The 22,586-nt window shown below is 40.3% G+C and overlaps 1 protein-coding gene across 3 annotated transcripts in view; it reads left to right on the top strand.

The window, feature by feature from the left end:
• OSBPL10 (oxysterol binding protein like 10) overlaps positions 1-22,586 on the top strand; it is a 222,849-nt gene that overhangs the window by 190,516 nt on the left and 9,747 nt on the right. For all 3 annotated transcript variants that reach the window (XM_087915370.1, XM_087915371.1, XM_026717766.2), the window contains 4 exons: positions 8,448-8,913; positions 11,394-11,580; positions 13,615-13,797; positions 14,859-15,012. In XM_087915370.1, coding sequence (XP_087771496.1) covers positions 8,448-8,913; positions 11,394-11,580; positions 13,615-13,797; positions 14,859-15,012 — 990 coding nt within the window. The remainder of the gene's footprint in view (positions 1-8,447; positions 8,914-11,393; positions 11,581-13,614; positions 13,798-14,858; positions 15,013-22,586) is intronic.

The following is a 22,586-nucleotide window of genomic DNA, read 5'->3' as shown; positions in this document are numbered from 1 at the left end:
ATGGAATGTTTAATAAATAAATGAAATAAAGAGAATGAGAGAATGAAATTAGGAAAGAAGGGGAACATTTTAATTATTATTAATGAGTTATAAACATTTAAGTGAAGAGGAATATGAAAGAAATATGAAAAAAATATGGAAATATTCTGTGTTCCTAAGGAAGTATGATATCCCATTGAAAAGAAATGTTAAAGATGTTAAAGATTATAACTTACATTAATGATAGAGCTGAATTGGAATAGAATAAGTATTTTATTTATTATTGTTAAAAATATACTTTCTCTTTAAGAACTTAGTGTGTATTTTAAGAATGTACTAAGCAGAATTTGACTGGAAGTTATGTGTTATATTGAATATTATAATTGTAAAGGCATAAATTGAAGTTTAAATAAGAGTTGAATGGAGAAAAATTAAAAGATACGAAGGTGTCATACTCCAATCAGTAACTACAGGGGAAAATGTTGTTTAATGAGAAAAGAAAATATGAAATTGAAATAGGACAGAAAAAAGTATAAATATAATGATTAGAAAGATATTGAAACTTAGAAAAAGATATATATAATTGAATTTAGAAAGGAATGAGATAATTAAAAGCAAGGTTGAGAAAACTAAGGGAAGGGAAAAATTATTGAGAAAATGTTAAAACAGTAATAAGATATGGAATAGAACACAAAGACGAATATGAAATTGACTTTGTGTCTGTATGGAGAAGTGATAACCCGGGACCATGCTATTCTCAAAAAAAGATATTTTATTTTTATTATGTTTTGTGAAAACCCAAATAAAATTTTTACAAAAAAAAAATTAGAGAGTACTGAAAAAAGCTCTCGTTTTATTGGTCTGTTCCCTTGAATATGCTTTGGAATATTGAAAGGTCAGCAAATAATTTATTTGATCAAGATAATAGTGTTAATGCATGAAAAGAAAGAGCTCATTGGTTTGATCTCATATAATGAATTTAATAGAAAAGGGTTAATTGAAGTAGAGACATAAACGACATGTGTAATTTTGCTTACACATGCTGGAATAAAATAATATTTAAATATTATTAGCTAATTGAGGACAGGATTGAAAACATGACTAAATTAGTAGACTAGAGAAATACCGTGGACATAATATACTTAGATTTCAGTAAAGCATTCAACAAAGTAGATCACAACTTACTTCTTGGCAAACTAGGAAGAAGTGAGATAGTTAGCATCACCACCAGATGGATTCATAACTGGCTGACAAACTGTACTCAACAAGTAATCCTTAATGGGTCTACATCTACATGGAGGGAAGTAAGCAGTGGGGTACACAAGGTTCTGTTTAGGCCCAGTACTCTTTAATATCTTCATTAATGACTTAGTCTTAGATGAAGGAGTAGAAGGGGAACTTATTACCAAATTTGCAGATGATACTAAGCTGGCAGAAATAGCTAACACTCTAGATAATAGACTCAGGATCCAGATGGATCTTGACAGACTTGAACACTGATCTTGACAGACTTGAAATTCAGTGTAGAGACAAGTAAAGTCTTATGTTTAGGCAAGAAAAACCAAAAATACACATATAGACAGAGTGAAACCAGGCTTAACAGCAGTAACTGTAAGAGGAATATTGGAATCTTAGTGGACAACCACTAATTATGATTAATTATGAGCCAACAGTGTGCAGCGGCAGCCAAAAAAGCCAATGCAATCCTCAGTTGTATTAACACAGGGATACAATCAAGATCAAGTGAAGACCTAATACCACTCTATAAAGCCTTAGTAAGACCACACCTAGAATTCTGCATCCAGTTTTGGTCACCACACTATAAAAAGCAGAGAAGAGCAACCAGGATGATTAGAGGACTGAAGACTAAAACACATGAAGAACAATTACAGGAACTGAGCATGGCTAGTCTAGTGAAGAGAAGGACCAGGGGAGACATGATAACAGTGTTCCGATACTTGAAGAGCTGTCACATAGAGGAAGGGGTCATTTTCCAAGGCACCCAAGGCCAGACAAGGAATGTGGATGGAAATTGATCAAGGAGAGATTCAACCCAGAAATAAGGAGAAATTTTCTTATGGTGATAACAATCAATTAATGGAACAGCTTACCTTCAGAAGTTGTGGGAGGCTTCATCACTGGAAGCTTTCAAGAAGAGACTGGACTGCCATCTGTTAGAAGTGATGTAGGGTCTTCTACTTGGGTGGGGGGTTAGATTGGATGGCCTACAGGGTCCCTTCCAACTTAATCTATTATCTGTTAACGTCTTAATCAGAATGAATAATATGGTAGCAACAGAGTGAGAATTAATTTTAATTATCTCACTAATAGATTTAAATATACTTAGCTAATTATGTGCGCTTATTAATATTTTCTTTGTAATAATTAGATTGTTTTTTAAAAATCTGAAAGTATAGCAACTGATTACTAAAAATCTGAAAGTAAAGTATTAGCTGAAATCTCTATTTATTTAAGAAAGCCTATATTTGTTATTGAACAAACTGAATCATCTAAGCCAGGGATTCCCAAAATCTGGGTCATGGCCTGTTTGGAACCGGTCTGCACAAATGGTGGGTGCACTGCCCTCAGCTCCACTTGTGGGAGTGATGTTGCTAGTGCTTGTATGGGAAACTCCTTTTGCACAAGTGGCAGACCCTTGTTCTCGTGTGGGAAGCTCTATTTGTGTGGGTGTATGAACCTGCCGCTTGTGTAAATGGAGCTGTGCAAGTGCGCTCACTTGCTGCTTATGCAGAACCATCCCCTCTCCCCACCACTGGTCCGCAAAACTGGAAAGGTTGGAGATTCCTGGACACTACAGTCAACTGATTTTTTCTCAGTAATGAAACACTGCACCTATTTGCCATTCTTTGATGAACAGATTTCTTGAAAACATCCATCCTGCCAACCTGCTGGAATTGGCAGGTTCTTCTGGAAATTAATTAACTTAAATCAAGTTGTTCTGTTACTTTGGACAATTATAAATGTGTTCAGTAAACAGTTGTCAAATTCTTAGCATCTTTCAGCTTGGTTGTTTTCTTGCAGACATTTCATTACCCAAACTAGGTAACATCATCACTGCTGAGCACTGATGATGTTACCTAGTTTGGGAAATGAAATATCTGCAAGAAAACAACCAAGCTCAGAGACTACCAAAGACCTGTCATTTAACCCTGAGCCATACATGTTCTTCTTTATCTAAGAAGAATTCATTACAGGTAATTCTTGAATTATGACCTCAATTGAGCCCAACATTTGTGTTGCTAAGTGAGACTTTTATTAAGTTTGCCCCATTTTATGAGTTTTCTTTCCACAGTTGTTAAGTGAATCATTGCATTTGTTAAATTAGTAACATGATGGTTAAGTGAATATGGATTCCCAATTGACTTTGTTTGTCAGAAGGTTGCTAAAAGGGATCACATGACTGCAGCCATTCATAAATAAAACATCTTTGGGTTAACCAAAGGCATAGCCCAGATTCTTCAATTAACATCACTAAAAACCTCCCAGTTTGCATTTCCACTATTCTGCCCATCCTGCAAGCCCAAACTTGACAAATTTATTGTTTTGCTTGAACGGGTGAACACTTTGGAAACATGCCTTGCATCCCTTGAAGAAAAGGAAAAAATGCAGAAAAGTGAAGGACCAGTATCCCAGAATCATGACACAGCCCAACAACCCAAGCTGCTGGAAACCACTAACCCTGCAAGTAACATTTCCATCCTTGTTAAAGACATGATTAAACATGAACAGAAGTATCCCAATACTATCTTATTTGGATTTGAGGACACCAAAGAATCTGACGACATTGCAAAGGTTCGCAACATCATCAGTAACTTCCAGGCATCAACCGTCACTCCTGATGAAATCATTGATGTTTCCCGCGACAGCAGAACAGTGATGGCTTGGTGGCCCCACGTTTCTGCAGAGTCATTTGCAAGAGTGAAATCAGCAAACACAAATTCATTTCCACAATAAACTTGCTCGCCAAAAGTAGCACTAACCATAGGAAAATTTGTTTGTGGCCTGACCTGTCCATACTGCAATGTGCCCGCGCCTGTGAGCTCAGCTCAGAGCTCAAACAATACCAGGACCAAGGAGAAATTAATCTGTACATAGACTACCACACCGACTGTATCAAATGCAGGACAGTGGCCCACATCCCAACAGCTGCCCCCCCAACAATCAAAACTAGGCATGCATACCCCAACTTCCTTCAGGTCCACCCCTACTGGCCTAAAATGCAAATTACTAAATGCAAGAAGCCTTGAATGCAAAATGCCCAAATCCCTTCTGCTTCTAAATGCGGCCCTATTCAAACTTATTTTTGTCTGTGAGACATGGTTGAATGTATCCTTTCCAGACTCCATTATTACAGTAAGTGACTATCATCTGACCATGATAATCGTAGAGGGGGTGCTGCTGCTATCTTCTATAAGAAGTCCCTAGGTCTAAAAAAGATACATAGGAGCTTGCTCTTCCTGAGACCATTGTCTGCGAACTGTCCCTAAATACCACACTTGCTAAGTTATGGAGCCCCTAATTACAACCTTGGTCATACAAACAAGCAAACTGCACTTCTAATGCTTCCTGCCCACACCCCCTTATTTTTCTTGGTGACCTCAATTTGCTTCTTATTACCTGGACCCTAAATGAATGTACAACCGAACCTATACATGTAACCCTGCACAATGGTGTTACAACTCTGAGGCAGGAGCAGTTGGTAACAAACAATACTAGACTCAACAATTGTTTAGATATCATTTTCTGCAATAGCTTACACTTAATTTATGGCCTACAAGTTAAAGAACCTTTTTCCAACAGTGATCACAGCATGATTGATTTTTGTCTCAACTTGGGTCCTTGCAAAGAGGATCATAATGATGGGACTCCAAATTATAACTATAAAAAATCCAACTATGATCTCATAACTGCTGACCTCACATCTCTTGATTGGCACCTCCTTTTCACAAGTTTTATTTATTGTTACCATTATTGTTACCTTTATTGTACAATGTGTACAATGAGATTGGCTGAACCTCCCTTCGTGCACCCCCATCAATAGAACTCACAGTGAGGACAGAAGTCCCTAATCCAGTCCCAATCTTATTACACTATATGATCTTGTTGTACAATGTGCTGGCCCCGCAAGTCTGTCATGCTATGTTGACATGAAGTTATTTTCCATTCAGAAGTCTGACAGCCCACGGGTGGAGACTGTTCTTCAGCCTGTTGATGTGGCTGGCAATGTTTCTATATCTCCTACCTGATGGTAGGAGAGTGAAGAAGTGCTGACCCGGATGTGAGTCATCTCTGAGAATTTTCCTCACTCTTTTAAAGCAGCGAGCCCTAGCGATGTCATCTAGTGGTCTCAGGGAACAATGTTTCGTGCTGTGCTCACCACCCTCTGTAATGTCTTTCTATCCATGGCTGTCAAGCCAGCATACCACAACGTAATGCAATATGTGAGGACGCTTTCTATTGTGGACTGGTAAAAGGAGGTCATCAGTCATTGTTCCACTTTATTCTTTTGCAAGATTCTAAGAAAATGGAGTCTGTTGGGCCTTTCTGGCCGCCTGGATTGTGTTGATTTTCCAGGTGAGATCTTCACTTAGGTAGACTCCCAGGAATTTAAAGGAGGAAACTCTCCCCACACAGCCCCCCTCGATGTAAAGTGGGGTGGGTTCCTCTCTCTTCTTCTGGAAGTCTAACACCATCTCCTTTGTCTTGCTGATGTTTAGGTGCAGGTTGTTTTCTAGGCACCATGAGGATAATTTTTGAACCTCCCCCATACGCTATTTCATCTCCACCTGTAATGAAACCCAATACAGTAGCATCATCTGTGAACTTAATGATCACAGTGGATGGGTCAGACAATACACAGTCATGTTTGTACAGTGAGTACAGGTAGGGACTGAACACACAGCCCTGTGGGGAACCAATGCTAAGCTTCAGGGAGGTGGATGTGACAGATTGTAATACTGCAGAAGACCATTATAACACGTTTTTGCTCGAAGTCAATAGAGTCATTAATCTATACATATCAAAAATAACCCCTAAAGCCAAAAATAAAAAAAATTACCCATATCAATAAGAAAGCTACAATCCAAGAAAAAGTCTCTTTGGCGAGCAAACAAAACTGGCTATGTAGCTAACTTTAAAAACTGGTACAAAACCTTATGCTGCCAGATAAAAGCCAAATGTACCATCATCATTGCAAACAGGAGGAACAGTTATTAAACTCGAACTCTTCCCGAGCCTTCTATAATTTCGTTAATGCCAAATGTAAAGACTCAAAATCTATCCCACCCCTAAAAGGGCCTAACGGGGAAGACTGTAATGATGAAGCTACAAAGGCCAACCCCTTTAATACATTCTTCAGTTCAGTCTTTGTTGACAGCAATGGCTGCTGCCCCCATTTCCTAGTCGCACCACAACAAATTGTAATGACTTATTACATATTGACTTTGCAGCAGTTAACATTGAAACAGCACTACATAGCCTAAAGTCATCCCTATCTATTGGCCCTGATGGATTATGTGCCTACTTTTTGAAAAAGCTTGTCACTGCCCTAGCCGAACCTCTAAGCACAATCTATGAGGTATCTTTTTAGAGCCAGCTCCCTGCTGGACTTATGGTCATTAGCCAAGGTCATACCTATTTTTAAAAAGGGAGACCCTAGTCTAATAGAAAATTACAGACCAATCTCACTGTGTTGCATCACCTGTAAAGTCATGGAATCAATTATAAACCGATCCATCACTCTACATTAGAAACAAAAACCTACTTTCTAACAAGCAGTTGGGTTTCAGGAAAAATGTGTCCTGTAATCTTCTAGGAGTTCTATACTGCAGAAACATGTGGACCACACATCTAGACCAGGGTAAAGCAATAGACACAATTTACATAGACTTCTGCAAAGCCTTTGATTCAGTGGTGCATGACAAACTACTGCTGAAACTTAGTTCTTACAGCAGGTAACAAATGGTCAAAATAGGGAAGGCCCTATCAAATCTAGCACTAGTTAATAGTGGTGCTCCCGAGGCAGTTTCTTAGGACCCACACTCTTTCTGCTTTACATCAATGTGACAACATTAAAATCAGCTGTGTCCTCTTCGCTGATGGTGTAAAATTATTTAACACCACCAACAATGCTGCTGCTTTACAAAGCAACCTTGACTGAATGGTCATGCAATTGGCAACTCCAAATTTCAACTAATAAATGTTCTGTCCTACACATTGGCCCGCAAAAAAACAGAACACCAAATACAAGTTAGGCAGAAGTAATCTCGCAGACTACCCTCACTCTGTCAAGGACCTACAAGTACTTATCTCAAACGATCTAAACCCCAGAGCTCACTGTAACAGCATTGCCAAAAAGGCTTTAAGAATTGTTTACCTTATTTTGCAAAGCTTCTTCTCCGGCAACAATGAATTGTTAACTAGGGCACACAAAACCTTTGCTGGACCAATTCTCAAATACAGCTCATCTGCCTGGAACCTGCACTGTATATTGGACATTAACATAATTGAGTGGATTCAGAGGTATTTGAATTGACTCCTCCACTCACAATAGAATTCCCTATGCCTCCATGCTCAAAGTTTTGGGCCTGGATAATCTGCACTTGCGGTCCAATCTAAGCATAGTTCACAAAATTGTCTGCTATAGCATCTTGCCTGTCAATGACTTCTTCAGCTTCAACTACAATAATACATGGGCAAACAATCGATACAAATTCAAGGTAAACCACTTCAAACTTGATTGCAGAAAATATGACTTCAGCAACAGAGTGGTCAATGCCTAGAATGCTCTACCCGGCTCTGTTGTTACAGCCTCGAACCCTCACAGATTCAATCGCATACTCTACTGTTGACCTCACCCCATTTCTAAGAGGTCCATAAATGGGGTGTACATACATGCATCAGCATGCCTACCGTCCCTGTCTTACTGTCCCCATTTATCTGTATTTGCTTCCATTGTTCATGTTTATGTTCATACCTATACTTATTATCTTGTACATGTTTGACAAATAAAATAAGTACATATGAATCACTTGCCAAATGTCTGACCATGGAGATAGTGCAATGGTCATAAGTGTGAAAAATGGTCATAAGTCAATTTTTTCAGTGCCATTGTAACTTTGAATGGTAACTAAGTGAACTGTTGTAAGTCGAGAACTACCTGTAGTTGTCTAATTCGCTACTAAGTGGAAAAGTAGCAAAAAAAATAGGCAGTTTGAAATATAATATAATTTTGTTATTTGAGGGTCTAGTCAGGATTGGAGAAATAGACTGATTTACATAATTGTCTAGTTATAACACAGGAGCTGTTCTTTTGTCTTTATTCTTGAATTCTGAAAAGGGGAGAAAAGATTGATGTTTGCATTCTGCAAAGAATTGCTGCTAGCTTGATCTTTTCCTCATGTAGTTATGATGAAATGATTACTTTCTTTTTACTGTGTTCAATATAGGTAGTCCTTCCAGTCTTTATTTTAGAGAAGAGGTCTCTGCTGGAGATGTTTGCAAACTTCTTGGCCCATCCAGACCTGTTTTTATCAATTTCGTGTGGAACCACTCCTGAGGAAAGAATCATCTCCTTTGTGGAGTACTATTTGACAGCCTTTCATGAAGGCCGAAAAGGAGTTGTTGCCAAGAAGCCTTATAATCCAATCATCGGAGAAACATTTCATTGTTCTTGGAATGTGCCAAAGGACAGAGTAAAACCAGTGAGAGCAAACACTGCCTCTTGTGGTCTCAAAGGGAAAGCTTCATCAGAAGGTTATAGGCTAAGATTTGTAGCTGAACAAGTGTCCCATCATCCACCCGTAACCAGTTTTTACTGCGAGTGCAAAGAGAGGAAAGTATGTGTGAATGTTCACGTATGGACCAAAAGCAAATTCATGGGGATGTCTGTAGGTGTTTCTATGGTAGGTGAAGGTAAGAAGTGTCACAAACAGATTACATTTTATATAGCATGCTTATTTATTAAAAAGACATAAAGGAAAACCTGAAGATTTCTTATTATTCCCCCTTCCATACAATTTATTTAGAATAAAAGAAGCAAAACATCCAGCCTCCAAACACAAAAATTAATAGAAATGCTATTTAGATAAGAGTTGAGTGGGAATATATTGAATGTATAGTCAGAAAAGGGAAAAATGGATAAGTATTGATTTGTGCTTTGTTTTGTCAGTGAATAAGATGTACAGTTTGTGTTAATATTCAATTCTAAAAAAATGTGTAGATATATGTAAAACATTATAGAGAATGGAGTAACAGAATTGGAAGGGACCTTGGAGTCTGGTTCAACCCCCTGCTCAAACAGGAGAGCTTATACTAATTGTTCCGAACTGTTCTGGCTGCTGTAGAAAGTGATGGCAACGGGGGGCGGGGGGGGGGAGGGGAATGGTTTCGTATGTGCAGCCTAGCTCCTGCTTATATGCAAATGAAGCTTCCCATATTTGCATACTGCTTGTGCGGCCCAGTTTTCAATGGACTGAAGACTGGTACCGGTCCATAGCCCAGACAAATGGTTATCCAATTTGGCTTAAAAACCTCCAGTGATGGAGCATTAACAACTCCACTAATGAATTGCTCTAACTTCCAGGAAATTTCTCCTTATTTCTAGGTTGGATCTCTCCTTGACGTAGTTTGCATCCATTGCTTCTATCCTTGCCATCTTCTCCTATTAGTGACTGATTGTTTCCTTGGTTTTTTTTTCTTGCTTTTTACATGTTGAAAAGGACTTCCTGTATTATTTTTTACATTGGTTGCAAGCCTTAGTTCCATCTGAGCCTTAGCTTTCTTGACCTCATCATAGCAGGTGTGGGCTGTATACTGATATTCTGCCTTAATTATGTGCTTCTCTTACTACTTTTTACACTTTTTTTTGGTCTTTTAGTTTATCAGAGAATCCTTTGTGCAGCCAAGCTGGTTTTATTCTTCTTCATTGATGATGTGTTGGACTGGCCTTTTATAACCTCACTTTTCAAAATTTCCCATGAGGATTGTTTTCCTCTTGAGGATTTTCATTCACGGAATCCCTCCCAAACACTCTCTAAGTTTATTAAAATCAGCTCTCTTGAAGTCTGAGACTCTAGTTTGACTTTGTTTTATTGCTTGAGCTTGCATTATGCTGATTTCTGATATTGCATGGTCATTCTCACTTAAGGTTCCTATAACTTCGACTGCTTCTATCATTTCATCTCTGTTACTGAAAATTAAGTCCAGTGTGGCTGACCTTCTAGTTCCTTCTCTGCCTTTTGGGAGACAAGTTGTCTGCTAGGTTCGTTGGGAACCTATTTGATATTTCATTAGCTGTAGAGTTGATGTTTCCCAGTTGATGTCAGGGTAGTTGAGGTATCTTTTGTACACATTGTGGCTAACTGATTAGCTAATATTTCATCTATTTCCTCTGTTTGGTTAGGTGTTTTGTAGCATGCACCTATGGCAATGTCATTCCTTTTTCCTTTTAAGTTAATCCAAATGCATTCAAGAAGTTTTCATCATTCTGTTGCATTTCTATAAAGGTGTATTGTAATTATTTCTTATATGTAGTGCACCTCCTCTTATATTCCTCTTCTTCTGTGTCTAGATCAAACTTTAAAAAGTCATTTTTGGCGCATATTTTTAGTAGTAGCTGACACACCAGCAGATGGGTTAGGCTCCATGTCTCTCCAAATTAACATAGCATTGTTATCTGCTAAGAATCTCCACATAGATAACATTGTTATCTTCTCAGAATGTCCACTTAGCATGTTGATTTTACATTTAGGCACTCCAATTTTCAATCTATTCAGGGTCCTCCAAGTAGTATGAGTAATTTCATTTATAGTTTGCAAAGGGGAGAAGATGAAATTTTCTAATACCTCACAGAAGGATAGTCTTTAAATATCGAGCAGTACCTTCTGAGATTAATTAGCCCTATAGAATTGATAGTATCTCTAATTTGTTAAATTGATTCTAATATTCAAGATATCTCTTTTGAATTTCCCATTGTAAGGATGTGCAAGCTGATGCTCTTTAGATATTTATATAAATTGCCCATCCCTGTCCTATGTCATGTATGATATTACATCCTAATAATGGATATTCATATGATTATAAAATGTTATTCAACCATAATAGACAAAATTCCAAAGCTGTCATATTACAGTCCCTTGATTTCTGCAAATCCATGTAACCACCATTTATTGTAGTAGTGTGATTGAATGGTTAGCCCAATAGCTAAAGTTGAATCAACAAAACCTCAATTGCAAAAATTCATTATCATTACCTGCACCAGTCTTTTCCTTCTTGAAAGAAGTTAGAAGGAAGATTAATATTTCATCTTTCTCAAACTGTTTTGTTTAAGCATACATTTTAACAATGATCATGCTTCTCCAAATTTCTGAATGCTAATCTCTTCTTATCCATAGGCATTCTTTATCTCTTGGAACATGGGGAAGAATATATATTCACATTACCTTGTGCCTATGCGCGTTCTATACTTACTATTCCTTGGATGGAGCTTGGAGGCAAAGTTAATATTCACTGTGCCAAGAGTGGTTATTCTGCTACAGTCACATTCCACACCAAGCCATTTTATGGAGGAAAACTACACAGGTATCAAAACTAAGTTTTGCTCTCTCCTTGAATTAAACTATTAAAATAGTAAGGCACAAAATATAGATTGGTCTATTGTTTATTGCTTACAATTCTGCAATTGTGATTTTTTAAATATACACTGCTCAAAAATATAAAGGGAACACGTAAACAACACAATGGAACTCCAAGTCAATCACACTTCTGTGAAATCAAACTGTCCATTTAGGTAGCAACACTGATTGACAATCAATTTCACATGCTGTTGTGCAAATGGAATGGACAACAGGTGGAAAGCATAGGCAGTTAGCAAGACATCCCCAATAAAGGAGTGGTTTTGCAGGTTTTGCACAGACCACTTCTCAGTTCCTATGCTTTCTGCTGATGGTGGTCACTTTTGAATGCTGGCGGTGCTTTCACTCTAGTGGTAGCATAAGATAGAGTCTACAACCCACACAAGTGGCTCAGGTAGTGCAGCTCATCCAGGATGGCACATCAATGCGAGCTGTGGCAAGAAGGTTTGCTGTGTCTGTCAGCGTAGTGTCCAGAGCATGGAGGTGCCTCCAGGAGACAGGCCAGTACATCCGGAGATGTGGAGGAGGCCGTAGGAGGGCAACAACCCAGCATCAGGACCGCTACCTCCGCCTTTGTGCAAGGAGGGACAGGAGAAACACTGCCAGAGCCCTGCAAAATGGCCTCCAGCAAGCCACAAATGTGCATGTGGCTGCTCAAACGGTCAGAAACAGAGTCCATGAGGGTGGTATGAGGGCCCGACGTCCATAGGTGGGGGTTCTTACAGCCCAACATCGTGCAGGATGTTTGGCATTTGCCAGAGAATACCAAGATTGGCAAATTCACCACTGGTGCCCTGTGCTCTTCACAGATGAAAGCAGGTTCACACTGAGCACATGTGACAGACGTGACAGGGTCTGGAGACGCTGTGGAGAACATTCTGCTGCCTGCAACATCCTCCAGCATGACCAGTTTGGCAGTGGGTCAGTAATGGTGTGGGGTGGCATTTCTTTAGGGGGCCGCACAGCCCTCCATGTGCTCGCCAGAGGTAGCCTGACTGCCATTAGGTACTGAGATCAGATCCTCAGACCCCTTGTGAGACCATATGCTGGTGCGGTTGGCCCTGGGTTCCTCCTAATGCAAGACAATGCTAGACCTCATGTGGCTGGAGTGTGTCAGCAGTTCCTGCAAGACAAAGGCATTGATGCTATGGATTGGCCCGCCTGTTCCCCAGACCTGAATCCAATTGAGCACATCTCGGACCTCATGTCTCGCGCCATCCACCAATGCCATGTTGCACCCAGACTGTCCAGGAGTTGGTGGATGCTTTAGTCCAGGTGTGGGAGGAGATCCATCAGGAGACCACCCGCCACCTCATCAGGAGCATGCCCAGGTGTTGTAGGGAGGTCATACAGGCATGTGGAGGCCACACACACTACTAAGCCTCATTTTGACTTGTTTTAAGGACATTACATCAAAGTTAGATCAACCTGTAGTGTTCTTTTCCACTTTAATTTTGAGTGTAACTCCAAATCCAGACCTCCATGGGTTGCTAAATTTGATTTCCCTTGATAATTTTTGTGTGATTTTGTTGTCAGCACATTCAACTATGCAATGAACAAAGTATTTAATAAGAATATTTCATTCATTCAGATCTAGGATGTCTTATTTTTGTGTTCCCTTTATTTTTTTGAGCAGTGTATTAAAAACTTTTTTTATATATAAATGTGCATGGATGTGAAGTAAAGACACAACTGAACCAGAATACTGTGAAGTGTGAAACTCATTGTTCTGTTTTCCATTGCATTAGATCACTATGTACTCAATATTTTGGAATGAAGAATTGTTTCTGTTTTTTTATTTAAGTTAAATCATACTTAACTTATATTAAGAATGCTGTCTACTTCAAAAGTATATGTGGCATATATTTTTAAAAAGTAAAATCATAATAAGCAACTATGCTCACCTCTCTGAATGTTTTATGGTGAAGTATTTAGGTATATTCAAATGTCAGTAACCTTAAATCTTTATTATTTATACCAGGGTTACAGCAGAGGTGAAGCACAATCCAACCAATACCATAGTGTGTAAAGCACAAGGAGAGTGGAATGGCATTCTGGAATTCACATATAGCAATGGTGAAACCAAAGTAATTGATACCACCAAATTACCCATAATCCGGAAGAAGATCAGACCAATATCAAAACAAGGCCCCTTTGAATCAAGGTGGAACTATTTTAGTGAAATCTCATCAAATTGTATTTAATTGTATTTAAGGCAACTAGTGATCAAAAAGTGGGTTCCTTTGTTTTGCCAGATATACACAATTGCTGCATGCTGAATAGTATTGAGAATCATCCATGCTTTAAGCCAAAATGGCTCAATGTTACTTTCCTGTGGATTTTTTTATGAGTAAGGGCAACTCATAAGGAATTAAAAAAATGCATAAGAGCATGCTGAACTAATTGTAGGTGAATTGAAAATATTTTTTATTAATTGCTATGGAATAAATTGAGCCATATCAAAGTATCAAAAGATTGTATGAAATTTCCAGAGGGAACAGAATTATGACAGTTCTAAATAAAACAGTTAATAAGGGAAAACATTTAGCCTTTTCTAATTGTATGTTTTCAATATAAGTATTGTTCATGATTTATACAGTTTATTAATTTCCTGTAGTTCATTTTAATCACCAATGTACAGAATAGTTTGTGAATGTTCAGATTTAGCAAGCAGATATAAGACTTTATGTATTCTTACATTCATGTTCTCTATTTTTATTAGGTGCTCTAGATGGTAAAGCTGAGGGCTATATCTTATTTGATTCTCAAAAAAACTTTTGAAAAAAGAAATAGTTCTGGAAAATGTTGTAGAAGTCTCTTGAGTTAGTATCTACTCTTAAATATTTTGGTTTAAAGAAAAGAAAAGGGGCTTTTTAAATTAAATTAACTAAATGCTTTTGTTTTCCATTATTAGCTGCTTAGATACTTATGTAAAATAGCCTGGCATATATACCTCCTAAATAAGTAAATAAAAATTGTGATAAGCAGAAGTCCAACCATATAAAATTTGATTTTTTTTTACAAAGTTGTTGGAGTGCTGTGCTTAGTTGAACTTTTCTGAAAAAGTGTTTCCACACTGGCAGTTTTGGCTTTATCCTATCTCCTCAGGGCTTCAGTGGACTTTGTCAACAAGTTTCCTTCCATACAAATCAACAGGCAAGATTATAGCTCTTTTACAACAGGTTTGCTTTCAAATCAAGCCTTCTCCTTCTTTCTCTATCTAAGGCATTTATGGCAACATGTCACTGCTGCCCTGAGGGAAGGTGACATTGATGCAGCAACAGAACATAAGCACGTCCTTGAGGAGAGGCAACGAAAAGAGGAGAGGCAACGAGCAACAACCAACACACTTTGGAAACCAAAATATTTTATCAAAGAGGTAATGGGAAAGATAATAGGCAACAGAAATGTTCAGTCATTGCATCTGAATATCTTTATGACATTTCAGCTTTGAGTTTTGAAGGTCTTTTGTAATTATACAACTGTTTAGAGTAACCTGTTTGGATATGAGGGTAATATGGACAAATATTAATTAACTTCATCTTATTTTGTACGTCTTTTCTTTGTGGGCTTCTTTGCAATTCCTTCTCCAATTTTTTTATATTTTTCTTCTAAAGTCTTTTGTGTCTGCCTCTTTTTTCTATTTCTCTTTCCCACATATGTTATAGTTAGTACATTTTGTAATGAAGTCTTTTCTCTTTTGTTTTCATTTAAGAAAAATTTCAACTCTTTTTCCATATATCTTATAAATTCTTTTTCAATATTAGGTTATTCATTGTCCACCTTGACCTCTTTTGTTGTCCCTTTCATATTACTTTTATCGGACTGTGGTCTGGCCAGATATTTGTTTCAATACTTATTTCTTGTATATTAATAATGAAATCTGTAGATGCCTGCACCATATCAATCCTAGACCAAGACAGATATATATTTGAATAAAATGTATATTGATTGTTTTTTGGGTGTATTTCTCACCATGTGTCTTGGATTGCTAATTCCTCCATCATCTTGAAGAAACATCTTGGTAGTGTTTTCATGGTTTTTTTGTTCATTTTTTGTGTTTTATAGTCCATTTCCACATCGACTGTTGCATTGTAATCTCCCAAAATACATATACTTTCATCCTCAAATTCCATTATTTTCTTGTGTAGTTTATCATAAAATTCTTCTTGATTTTCATTTGGTGCGTATATTGCCACTAGTAGTGTCTGCTTACAATTCATCATCATTTCCACCATTGTTCTGACTCAGCCAGGTTCCCAGAAAGCAAACACAAACTCAGTAACTCAAACCTTCACAGCTTTAATCCACAAATAAACTTCTTTGTAGATTTGTAGATTGAAACAGAGATGGCGGCAAAAGTAGCAGCAGCTTGAGGAGCTCCAGCGGGCATGGGCAGCACCAGGCGACAAGCTTTCTAATCCCTGCAGGTCCAGCCAGCAAGGTGGAAAGCCTAGCGCCCGAGACTTGCCAGCAAGCCAGAAGGAAGCTCCATTCCTCAGTAAATGCTCAATTCAAAAGTACTCGGCTATTTCCAATTCTTCCCATCCATGACCAGCATGCTAGAGGAAAGCTAAATCCTCAGAAAGTGCTAAATTCAAAAGCAGTCTATTCAAAAGTGCTCAACGATCTGCGATTCGACCCATCCTTGCTAGAAGGTAAGGTGGTGGGGCTCGCCAGTGCCGGGGGCTCTACAGTCATCCTTGCAGGGCAGTGAGACGGTGAGATACATCCCATCCTTGCAGGGCAGTGAGCACTGAGAGCTGTGAGTCGGTCTTCAGACGTTTGCAGCCAGGTGTGAAGCAGACTGCTTCCCCCCCACTGCCCCTCCTTCCCTCTTCACCAAATTGCTATTCTGGACACCATCTTTAAAAGGACAGTAACTTTGGACTTCCAATAAGTAGGGAAGTATTATTATAACTGAACTCCTGCGAAGATTGGAACCAATTTTATTTCCTGTGATAGAAACAGAAGTATATTGAAGCCAGGAGTGAATGCTCAATACAAATCTGAGTCTACATAGTAAAAATATAAACTGTTCAAATTTCCAGTACAAGACTATCTAAGTGCCTCTTTCTTTTAAAAGCAACAAACTTTGAAAGTGTATTTAGTTAACTAGGAGGTGCCCAGAAATCCTATTCATCAAAGGAAAATGAAAACAAAAAGTTTCCTGTTGCCTCCCTGTGAATTGTTCTGTTTATCTCTGCTGAATCAAAGTCTGCTTGCAAAAGGGAGAGAAGAATAGTTGGTTTCCTCTGTTCTTCAACAGGAAGTAACCAATTAAAAAAATATCTTGCATTCCTTCGCCTCCATTGAAACAACCTGCCTGCTAGCTCCGAAGTCATTAATCTTTGAGAGGAAGAAACTGGCTGTGATTCACCCCTTTTTGATGACAAAATGCAAATCCAGCAAACACTTTAAATCAGCCATCTCCATAGGCTGTGTTTTCCGCCCCCTAAAGAGAGAATTTAAACATTCAACCAGCGATTTTTAAAAAAGCATTTTCTAATTCTACCTCCATACCTATATCAATGATTAGATAATCAATTTACAAAAATAATTAATTTATCAATTGTTTAATTGATTTATTGTTTTAATTGATCAGTGTGATTAGAGTGTTTAATGCAAATAGTGTGATTACTGATTAATGTAAAAAAATCAGGGTTAATGTAATTTAATTGATTAGTAAAATTAGTGATTCGGTGAATTTAATTGAACAGTGTATTTAACAATTAGTGTAATTAATTAATTAGGCTGATTATTGCTTAGCATAATTACTTGACTAGAGAGATTATTATAATTGATTAATTGGTGTGATATTGGCTATATGGATTACCCAAAATTGTTTTATTAAGCAATTTAATCAACATACTATCTCAACAAACCCACCATGCCAGTAAAAAAATCCAATACCAAATCATAACCTAAAGAAAAAAAAATCCCCACCAATGAACCACAAGACTCCTGCACATGCTTTATATGCTTTGTAACTCTAAAGGTTAATGAAAATTCCATCAAATGTTCTCTATGTGAAAAATATGCTCATCATGACTGCCTGGAATTACTCAAGCAAATGACTCAATTCCTAGAAACATCCAATTATGCATTTCCATTTTTCTGCCCACCATGCAAACCCAAACTGGACAAACTTATAGCCCCGTTTGAAAGAGTTGACTCCATAGAAACGTGAATATCATCCCTTGACACCATAGTAGCATCCCTGAATACTTTAAATGAAAGATTAACTAACCTTGGGAAAAAAAAGACAAACACACAAACCTGAACATCCAATAGCTACAAACCAACAACTGCAACCTAATCCACAAAAAAACATAAATTCAACAAATAACGATATCCCAATCCTAGTCAGAGAAGCTGTTGAACGCGAACGAAAGCATCTCAATGCCATCTTATTTGGTCTAGAGGACATCAATAACGATGATATCACAATTGTCCACAACATCATTAGTGACTATCAGGCATCAACCATCTCCCCTGATGAAATACTTGACATTTCCCGCATTGGCCGAGAGCTCAAAAACAGATGGCTCTGTGGCCCCACATTTCTGCAGGGTCATTTGCAAAAATGAATTAAGCAAATGTAAATTCATTTATACTATAAATTCACTCACCAAAAACAACACCAACCATAAAAGCCTCTGATCTCATCCTGACCTAACCTTACACCAATGTGCCCGCTCCTGTATACTACGCACAAAACACAAAAATCGTCTAGACAATGGAGAGAAGGACCTGTACATTGATTACCATGTAGACAGTATCAAAAGAAAGTCACACAACCCACAAGTCAGTATCCAACCTTACTTCAACCAATCCACCATCACCCAAGACTAGGCATGCATACCCCCAAACTACCTCAATTCAAACTACAGCTGGCCTTAAATGCAATCTACTCAGTGCAACAAGCCTTGTAAATAAAATACCCAAATTTCTCCTCTTACTAAATATGGCTAAATTCGATGACATATTTGTCTGTGAAACATGGCTCAACGCATCTCTCCCTGACTCCATTAATGTCAGCCTCAAGATCTCTTCGGGTACCCAAACAACTATCCTTTATTTCTCCCTTAGTATCTCTACTGCTAGGCTTATTTCTTTCGGCTGTCATTAGCAACGGGGGAGGGATAATTGTGGGGGAAGAGAGCTGGAGGTGTTTTGCATTCTTTTACTGTGGGCAGAAGAAGGGGGATTTTTTCTTTCCAACTTTCCATTTCCTTGCTAGCCTCTATCCCTTTTTGCGCAGCTGCGAAGTCTTATCAAAATATGTCAAGGTCAACGGACAGAGGCCTCATCGCCACCTGAAGATGCTCACATGATCATATTCAGAACTTTTAATTGGCAGAGATTTTTGGACTTTGGGGGGTGGGAACAATTCCATTTCTTTGTATGTGTGATCTGCGCGCCAAATTCTCACTTTTGGAATTCCATTTGTAGCTTCCTTTTCATCTTCCAGTAAAAGAAGAACTTTGCTCTGAGCCATGGAGTCTGAGTATTTCTTTCTTGGCTTTTGAAAGGAGCACACATTGACATTATTCCGAAAGTCCCATCAGCCCACCCGGAGAAAACACAAATTTTTCTTCCGAGGGGGTTTTCACATCATGTCATCTCCAGCGGTGAGGAGGATGAGCAGGGAGCTGTGGGGGGCAGCAAATGCTGTTACCAGAGATGCCAGCCACCGATTTGTTAGCTGACCTTACACTGGAAGAAACTCCAGCCGAGATGCCCAGATGGTGCGTTAGGAGTTGGATGGAAAATCCGGAAGACCCCCCCTCCTGGAATCACTGTAAGTCGAAGAGGTGCGAGGAACGGCTGTGGCAGGGGGAGGAGATGGAATGCAGGCTGGATCAAGCCGGGAAAAGCTTTAAGGATGCTTCTGAGAAACCCGGCAGGGCTCCAACATATGAGGGGAAGAGAGGCGAGTTCAGCCTGGGGAAGTCGGGCTGCCACCACCCCCTGGCCCATCCCACGCCGGCGCAACCACCAGCCCCGTCTGGGGAGCCCCAGCAGCGGGGGTAATGCCTAGAAGACGCCACCTGCCCTCCTTAGATGTGAAGTTTGGAGGAAATTCCAAGGATTTGGGGTTTTTCCTGGTGCAGGTTGGAAGCTATATGGCAGAATATGAAAGGGAGTTCACCTCTGAAGCAGCCAAAGTAAGATGTGTTACCAGAACCCTGGAGGGGATGGCAGCTGACTGGGTGGTGACTCTGTATAATGATAACTCCCCCCAACTGCGAAGCCTTGATGTTTTTATGACTGCCTTGAGGAGGAGGTTTGAAGACCCTCTGGCAGAAAGAAGGGCCAGGATCAGGATGAAAACCATAACTCAAGGGGGAAGATCAGTTGCTGACTACACCCAAGAGTTCAGACAGCTGGCATATCGCATTCGAGGCTGGTCCCAGGAAGCTCTAATAGACGCCTACAAAGATGGCCTAAATGAAGAGATATACCACATGTGCATCTCCAGAAGGGATCCCCATGACTTGCAGTTGTGGTACCTGTTAGCGGAAGAGGTGGAAATAGATCTAGCCCGAAGTAGACGCAGAGGAGGCCCCGCATGGAGCACCCAGCTCCCTCCCCGGCTCCGAGAGATCCCTAAGCCCCGGAAGGGAGGGGTGATGACAAGGGCCAAATCCACTGCCTGTTTCCGTTGTGGGAAGGAAGGCCACCGAATGCGGATTGTCGAGTCAAACCAGATCCAAAAAGGACGGGGCCCTGGAAGGAAGCCCGAATCCTCCCCAACCAGGCCTCGCGAAACTGGGCTAACGATAGGGAGGTTGTAGAAGTCACTCCCCAGCGGAAAAAGAGCTGGGACCCCGACTCCTCCCGACGAGAGTGAGACCGACTCGGAAGACGACGTCTCGGTAAGTCCTAACCGGGCCCCCTTACCATTCCAATTAAATTAAGGGTGCCCACCTCGGGTACCGAGGGAAATGCTGGCCTTATTGGACTCGGGGTGCACGAGGTGCCTAATCAGCATGAAAGTAGTTAAGGGCATGGGCATTGGACTGAGAAATTTGAAAACGCCCATATCCTTTTACCAATTGGATGGGTCTGAAGCGGGAGGTTGCCCTGCACGGTTCATAACGGAGCCCGTAGAGATGACCATGGGAACCCACAGCGAGACCTTGTGCTTTATTGTGGCTCCCGGGATGGAACAGTCCCTAATCTTGGGATTGCCCTGGCTTCGGAAATGGAATCCCCTAGTGAACTGGAGAAAAGGGTGGATACGGTTCGTACTGACCAACCTCCAGGAAGGAGGAGCAACCCCCTGGAACCGGGAGAATCCCCATCCGAAGCCCCAAACCCCTGCTGAGACAGCTTCCACAGGGCCGAGCGCATAGAAGGGTGGAGAAAATCCCAAAAGAGTACTGGGACCTAAGAGAGGTTTTTAGCGAAGAGGCCTCCGATGAGCTCCCTCCCATCGGTCAACTGATTGCAGCATTGAATTTCTACCGGGGTGACACTACCGAAACCAAAGATGTATTCGATGGCCCCAAAGGAGTTAGAGGAATTGAGATCGTTTATCGACAAGAACTTGAAACGAGGGTTCATCCAACCTGCCAGACCTCGAGTGGCGGCCCCTGTGATGTTCCGCGAGAAGAAAGATGGCTCCAAGCGCTTGGTGGTGGACTACCGAAATTTGAACGCGGTATCCGTGGAAAATGTATACCCCCTCCCTCTAATGAAGGACATGTTAGCTCACCTGGCCAAGGGGAAGATCTTCACGAAACTGGACTTGAGGGAGGCCTATTACCGAATCCGAATTAAAGAGGGGGACGAGTGGAAAACTGCATTCAACTGCCCAATAGGTTGCTTCCAATTCAATGTTCTCCCATTTGGCCTACAGGGGCACCAGCTGTCTTCATGCAATTGATCAACCAAGTGCTCCACGAACATTTATACAAGGGGGTTTTGGTCTACCTGGACGATATCCTTATCTACTCGGAGACCAGAGACCAACATGTGAAACTGGTGCGGTCCGTGCTGCACAAACTGCGTGCTGCCAAATTGTACGCCAAATTGTCCAAGTGTGAGTTCCATCAAGAAAAGATTGACTACCTGGGATATCGTATCTCACCCGAGGGTCTTGAGATGGACCCGGAGAAGGTACGAGCCGTATTGGAGTGGGCCCCACCAAGAACCCGAAAACAACTTCAAAGTTTCCTTGGATTTGCCAACTTTTACCGGCAATTCATCCCATGCTTTGCTAAAATAGCCATGCCTATCACCAACCTCCTAAAAACAAAGGGGAAGCGAAGCCAAAGCCCAGCCAGCCGTTGAATTGGTCTATGGAGTGCCAAGCCGCTTTTGAGAAGCTAAAAGACTATTTGCTGCCGAGCCAGTGCTAAAGCATCCGGACATGGATGTCCCCTTCATGATCCAAGCTGATGCAAGTGATGTAGCGGTAGGAGCGGTCTTACTTCAGTTAAACGAGAAGGGGACACTACAACCGTGTGCCTACACATCCCGTAAATTAACTGACACTGAACGTAGATGGGCTGTCTGGGAGAAAGAAGCTTTTGCAGTCTGCTGGGCTCTAATGACCTGGAGGCATTTTCTGGAAGGCGCGAGGCACCCATTTGAGGTCTGGACTGATCATAAAAATCTGGAGGCCCTAAAAACGCCTCGGAGACTATCTCCTAAGCAAGTTAGGTGGGCCCAGTACTTCAAACGATTCAATTTCTCTCTGAAGTACATCCCAGGAGGAAAGAATTTTATGGCGGATGCTTTATCCAGGATGCCACAATACAACAGTGTTCGAAAAGAAGTGATAAGTCCGATCGTGCCCACCACACAGCTGGCAGCACCAGTGGTCACCAGAGCGCAAAAGAAGAAGCAAGAGGCAGATCTGTCCAATGATTTGATCGAATGATTTAAAGAAGCTTTCAAAACAGATGAATGGTTCCAGGCAAATGCAAATAACTGCACCGT

The sequence above is a fragment of the Pseudonaja textilis genome, chromosome Z (genome assembly GCF_049901715.1).
Source record: "Pseudonaja textilis isolate UNSWEBS1 chromosome Z, rPseTex1.2, whole genome shotgun sequence".
Lineage (NCBI taxonomy): Eukaryota > Metazoa > Chordata > Lepidosauria > Squamata > Elapidae > Pseudonaja > Pseudonaja textilis.
This window is presented reverse-complemented; position numbering and strand designations above follow the sequence as displayed.